Here is a 6,528-nt window from a genome sequence, read left to right on the forward strand (position 1 = left end):
GTGTGGCCTTATGACACACTTCCGGTGATGTGCAGGGGGTGTGGCCTTATGACACACTTCCGGTGATGTCAGGGGTGTGTGGCCTTATGACACACGTCCGGTGATGTCAGGGGGTGTGGCATATGCTAATGAGTTATGCTAATGAGTTCCCCTAGCTCTTTTTCTATGAAACGACCCCTGCCGGTATGTGTGTGCCTAGCCAGCTAATCACTTCATGGAAGCAGGGTTTTTTTGTTATGCCGAAATGCTTGCTTGCAGCATCTGGTGAAGGTGTGGGGGGGAGGTGCCTGCATGCTAGAGGAGATGTCTGCTCATGGAGTTTCTGTTCAGCTGAGATGCCATGGCGTTTCTCTGTAGCAAATGGCTTACTGGCTTCTATGTGTTTTTCGTGGCTAGGGTGCTTGGCTCATCTCTGCTACATTGCAGGTGAGGGGTGGCAGGTAACCCATGGATCCACTCTTGGTCTGGCACATCGTCTCAGGAAGAGGCTTCCCTCAGCTGGGCGCGTGTTCACAGTCCATGTAGTTGGCATCAGCACGTGTTCACCGCACATTCAATTTCCCTTGGCACACTTATTGCACAGTCCATGAGAGCGTTATCCTAACCTTTAGAAAAATTAACTAACAAGTGAGGTAGCTTGGAAGGGGGGACACAAATCTCTATGCTGTATTATGCTCAAGAAAATGCAAAGATGGGGATGGATATTCCCCTAGTTCAAACCTCTCCCTATCCTGATCCCCGTGCAACAAGAGCAGAACAGGACACATGATTTCTTTCACAGATTGAAACAGTGGGGCTGACACTGTCCAAAGTGAGAGACTTTGGGATGTGTGTGCGGGTTCCAACTTTTGGGAGAACTGAAGACTGTAGTCAAGAGGTGGCTTTTTTCTAACAAGACCCATTTTCTTTGTTCACAGGAGATGAAATCTTGGAACTGAATGGAGAATCCATGCACAGCCTAACACATTACGAAGCCTTGCAGAAATTCAAGGTGATGTTCCTGCACAACATTTTCTCTTTTTTTACGTACACAAACATACACAGCAGCAGCTGGTAGATAAGTTTTATTCACGGTCATTGACCAACAACAGCAGCTGGTATAAATGAATAGTTCCTAGTGCACCCTTCTTTCTAGCAGGCCAAGAAAGGTCTTCTCACACTCACAGTGCGGACGAGCCTCAGCACACCACACTCAGCAGCCACCTATTTATCATCCCACCTCTGCCGTTCATTGAGTGCCACTGTGTGCACCACCAAAGGAAACAGCTCCTTCAACTCAGAAAGCACCACGTTCTCTTTAAACACCACCAATCCCAATGACAGGATCATCATGGAAGTTTCCTTAAACAAAGGTGAGTGTATTAAAAAAAATTACACCAGCAAAGAGCAGAATCAGCAGTGCCATTTTTGAATCTGTTTTTCCAAGTCCATGTTACTGAGAGAGAAAGGAGAATTCAATAAGGGGATACCATATTTTGCAGCATCCCTATGCACTAGCTGCAGCCTTAGATGTAATGTTTATTTGAAAGAGAACCAGTATATCTATCAGCATTTACGAGATTCTGTATTTAATGGCTTTTATGGACAATTTGGATGGAACAGTTTAGCCTGATCTTGTCAGATCTCGGAAGCTAATCAGGTTTGGTACTTGGATAGGAGACTACCAAGGAAGTCCAGGGTTGCTACGCAGAGGCAGGCAATGGCAGACCACTTCTGTTTATCTGTTGCCTTGAAAACCATTTGGGGTTGCCATAATTCAGCTGCAATGCTCCTCCATCACCACGAGCAATTTATATACTTTCTTTTACAGCTCATATTTGTCTTCTGTATTTCTAATATTGTTTCCCAGAGGTTGGTGTTGGTTTAGGGATTGGATTATGCAATATCCCTTACTTCCAGTGCATATCAGGAATATTCATCCATACCCTTTCTCCAGGCTCTGTGGCTCACATGGATGGAAGGCTCAGGTATGGCAAGTTAATTGGCTTCCTCAGCATTCAGGTGCAGTAATGGGCCAACTACACATTATGTTTTTGACACATTGAAGCAGTTAGTTGCGCACCATGCTGCTGAGAATTTATTTTCCACATTCCCAGCGCCCCAAGTTGGGCCAGGAAAATGACATGGGGGTGGGGAGGCTGAAGTCCTTCCCCATGCACTTGGGAAATGAAATCCCAGCAATGATTCAAAGTCTGGTCGGGAAACCAGGACATGATACACCAAAAAATGTAATGTACAGTTTGGCCCTTATATTCACATCTGTTAAAACTCAGTCTAATCCTTCTGAAAGTTGTAGATTTTTTAAAAATGCAATTGTCACACAGGAAAAGAACCACAGGGTAAGGGAACTTGAAAGACAAGCCCACTAATGTGTATCCATAAGTGATGCATTGGATCAAGTGCTTCCCAAAGAAACCTAAGGGCATGTTTATGGTGCCAATTTAAACCATTTGAACCCAAGACTGATTCCAGTTGTCTATCAACAACAGCCCTGACCCTCTTGCCATGCCAAGCATGATTATTCGGACTCTGTACACTTTCCACAGCTAGTACTGAGAAAAACACACTAACTAGCCCAAAGTATACCATGAACCGCACTTCCACACCCTCCGTATTCACAGCAGGAAGAATTTCAGCAAACTCAGACACTGAAAGGACAGTCAGTAGGCAGGCAAGAAGGAAACTGTGGGTATGCAGCAGATCTTAAAAGCATGTATCACTGCACAGGTCTGTTTCCTGCTAAAGGCACTATGGGAGAAACTTGCAGAGAAATCAAGCAAGTGTAAAATAGTAACAGGTGCATGAGAACTGCAAGTGCTGCGTATACTGCATGGTCTCTAGATATTCTCCTGAGCAAATTTCCCTCCGCCATCCACTGATATGCAACCTGTATTCTCTACATGCATTAAGGAATGTGCAGGCTTGGTCTGGACCCCCCTCCCCATGTCAGATGCCACATGATCACATATGAATGGTGGGTTCTCTTTAGTTCCTGTGCATGTAGTGCCCGGTTAGGATCAGGACCATGGTGCAAATAAACAATGTGCTTTACTCCCCCTCCCCCGCACCATTTTCCCGGTCTGAAACAGCCCCAAAGGACTGCTGTTTGGAGAAACCAACATGTGCCCTGGGATATATGTGGTTTTCCTCCTGGAAAGCTCCAAAGCTTGCCTGATAGTATATCGACAATGACATCCGTTCATGGTTGTTAATTTGATGAAACAAAGAGCCTTCAAAAGGGGAACACTTTCCGTGGAAAAATAAAGTACTGGAAAATATTCTGCCTCACACCTCTGACAATCAGTGAATTCAGGAGCCATGAGATTTCAGTGGTGGCATGTGAACATGCCATATTTCATCTACTTATCTCAAAATAAAGTATCAGGCTATCCAAATATAATCTTAATTTTCATCCAAAAATGTGTAGCTACAGTAGTTTGTCAGATTACTGTACGCAATGTGTACCCTGACCTGGACGGCCCCAGCTAGCCTGAACTGGTCAGATCTCAGAAGCTAAGCAGGGTCGGCCCTGGCCAGTACTTGGAGGGGAGACCCCCGAGGGCATTCAGGGTTTCCTGTGCAGAACCAGGAAATGGCAAACCAGCTCCCTTCGTCTCTTGCTTTGACAGTCGGCTGCGACTTGATGGCACTTCCCACCATCACCACCACCCAGGCAGGGCTATTTTTGGGCAGGAACACACAGGAACGGAGTTCCGGCTGGCTTCAGAGTTTGCCACACCCACTACAGCCAAAACCTCTGCACATGTGTGGCTACAGAGGGAAGGCCTGGAGAGTGACACCCCCATGAGGGCTCTGAGGTTGGCAGGCCTGGGGGGCCCTGGAAGGATCGCAGAGGCATTTAAATGCCTCCCTGTGTGTCCCCTGGCCTGTCCAAGGGCCGGCTTGCCTGGGCTCCCTGCACGGGATGTGACCTAATATGCTAATGAGTTGTGCTGTCGGGGGTGTGGCCTAATATGCTAATGAGTTCCTGCTGGGCTTTTTCTACAAGAAAAACCCCTGCACCCAGGTAACATCTACAAACAATAGTTTCTGCTGATCTGCAGTAGAGCTTCAAGCGCCTTACCTTGGTAGAGACCAACAACATTTTCAGGGTGGAAGCTTCTGAGAGTCAAAGCTCCCTTCGTCAGATGTTCTTTGATTTTACTAGGTAATGGTGAAGGGAGCTTTGACTCTTGAAAGCTCACACCCCCAAAATCTTGTTGAACTCTAAGGTGCTCCTGGACTCAAATCTCGCTTATCTAAAACAATCAAGATCAGACATTGAAAAGATGGTGAGGAAGGGCGGCATGGCCCCCTAAGTAGCACCCAGGGTCCCCCGGCCCCCCAGGACCCACTGATAGGCCTGGTGCTGGGTCAGGCAGGCTCCAGGTTCCCACATTCGCTGCCAGCCCACCCCCTCCACCCGGGAAGGACCACCCTGGCCACCCTTGCGCTGCCCCCTCCCCTCTGGGTGAGTCCAGGCCCTGGTTTGTCTAGGAACAATCAACCTCATATTATTTGCTTAAAAATCTTTTTTCTTATGTCCTTTTTGGAAGATGTGGAGATGAAATTGTAGAGGTCAATGAGGCCCCTGTTCAGAGTATGACGCTCAACGAGGTCCATGCAGTCCTTAGCCACTGCAGCCCCGGCACTGTGCAGATAATCCTCAGCAGGCACCCTGACCCGCAGGTAAGACGAGAAACCTCCCTGAAGCCATCCATAGCTGGTTGTCAGGAGGACTGGGAAGAACTTTGCCTTGCAAATTATGCATTAAAAGCCAGTCTTCATTTTTATTAAATTGTTTCAGAAGCTACACCCAGTTTGTAGGTCCAGGGGGCTAGGGCTCCTGTTCCCAGAATCACTCAGCTGTACCCACTCCCCTACATGCATAATTTCTATCCAACTAAAGGACTCCATACAACAACGTTAAACATGCAATTCTAGCAATAAAACAGTTAAGCCAGCTACTAATCATCTTAATTAATCAGAAGATAAGAAGAGCCCTGCTGGATCAGGCCAGTGGCCCATCTAGTTCAGCATCCTGTATTCTACAGTGGCAAATAAGATAGAGGCTGAGGCTTGCCCCTGACACTGCCTCCTAACAGAGATTTGTTGCCTGTGTATACGGAGGCTCTCTTCAGTCACCAAGGCTAGTAGGTGTTGATGGACCTCTCCTCTGTGAATATGTCTAACCCACTTCTAAAGCCATCCATGCCTATGGCCATCACTATAGACTATGGCAACAAATTCCACAGTTTGTTTAATCGTTGAGGAAAGACATAACTCCTTTTGTCCATCCCAAATCCCAGCTCTGCTGGGTGCCCCTGAGTTCCAGTACTACGGGAAAGGAAGAAACAGCTCTTTTTATCCATTTTCTCCACCCCATGCATAATTTTAAGAACCTCTGTCATGTATCCTCAGACACATAAAATAAAATCAAACACACCAGGAACAAAAGCACAAAAAGAAATAAAACCCAGCAATCACCAGAAAATGTTTTTTTAAAAGTCATCAAGCACAGGTCAGTTCAGCAGTCACCAGAATAATCTGAGAAAGTATGGCTTTCACAAACCTCCAGGTGGCCAGGAGCAGCAGGGCAAGAAGACAGGTGTTACTAAACATGGGGTTCTAAAGCTTAGGGCACACCACTGAAAAAGCCCTGCTGCCCCTCCATGCCCCAAACTTCCTCTCTCCCAGTAGGGATGAGGTGAGCACACCATGCACACACCTATAGTAATGATTTGATTTGGAATTCTTGTTCCTCAGAAATGGGGGTGGGGGAGAGAACAGGCAGATCCAGGTGTGATAACACATGAAGCATATGCCTCACAGGAGAAACTATGCACATAGGGGAGGGGCGTGCGCAATTGCTTCAACACATCAATTAAGAGCACATATGTAGTAACTGTCAGAATGAAAGCTGAGGGATGTTAACTTTTTTGGGATGCTTGACCATGCCCAGATGGATTAAAGTACCTGCTCCTGCTCCTACACCTGACAGACACCCGCCTGCCTGGTGTTGGGGTGATTATGTTTAAAGGCATCAGGGAGGCTGGGCCAGCAGTAGGGCTAAGGCAATCTTGCTGAGCAAACCTCCCCAGCAGCTGTAAGCATCCCACCTCCTCTCCTACACCTGACAGGCAGCTGCCTGTCCAGTGTAGGAGGGGGAGGGGGGAGAAGTATTAGAAACCACTGGGGGGGCAGCAGGATCACTAAGGCGTTACTGCTGGTGTGGGCTCCCTTGTGGCTTTAAGCACCCTGCAACCGCTGCTGCACCTGACAGACAACCGCCTGTTAGGTGTAGGAGGTGGGGGACGTGTGTTGGAAGCCATCAGAGAGGCTGGGCCAGCATCACCGCTAAGGTGATCCTGCTGGGGCAGTGTCCCTGATGGATTAAAGTACCCTGGTCCTGCTCGGACACCTGACAGACACCCGCCTGTCTAGTGTTGGGGGGGAGGGTGTTTAAAGGCATCAGTGAGGCTGGGCTAGCAGCAGTGCTAACGCAGACCTGCTGAGCAAGCATCCCTG

The 6,528-nt window shown here is 47.7% G+C and overlaps 1 protein-coding gene across 1 annotated transcript in view; it reads left to right on the forward strand.

Moving 5' to 3' along the window:
• Nucleotides 1–6,528, forward strand: part of IL16 (interleukin 16) — a 103,683-nt gene that overhangs the window by 62,827 nt on the left and 34,328 nt on the right. The window contains exons 9-12 of the mRNA XM_015405400.1: nucleotides 918–991; nucleotides 1,139–1,352; nucleotides 1,850–1,967; nucleotides 4,557–4,689. Of these exons, the coding sequence (XP_015260886.1) occupies nucleotides 918–991; nucleotides 1,139–1,352; nucleotides 1,850–1,967; nucleotides 4,557–4,689 (539 nt within the window). The remainder of the gene's footprint in view (nucleotides 1–917; nucleotides 992–1,138; nucleotides 1,353–1,849; nucleotides 1,968–4,556; nucleotides 4,690–6,528) is intronic.

This window comes from Gekko japonicus, unplaced genomic scaffold, assembly GCF_001447785.1.
Source record: "Gekko japonicus isolate JY-2015 unplaced genomic scaffold, Gekko_japonicus_V1.1 scaffold1339, whole genome shotgun sequence".
Classification (NCBI taxonomy): Eukaryota; Metazoa; Chordata; class Lepidosauria; order Squamata; family Gekkonidae; genus Gekko; species Gekko japonicus.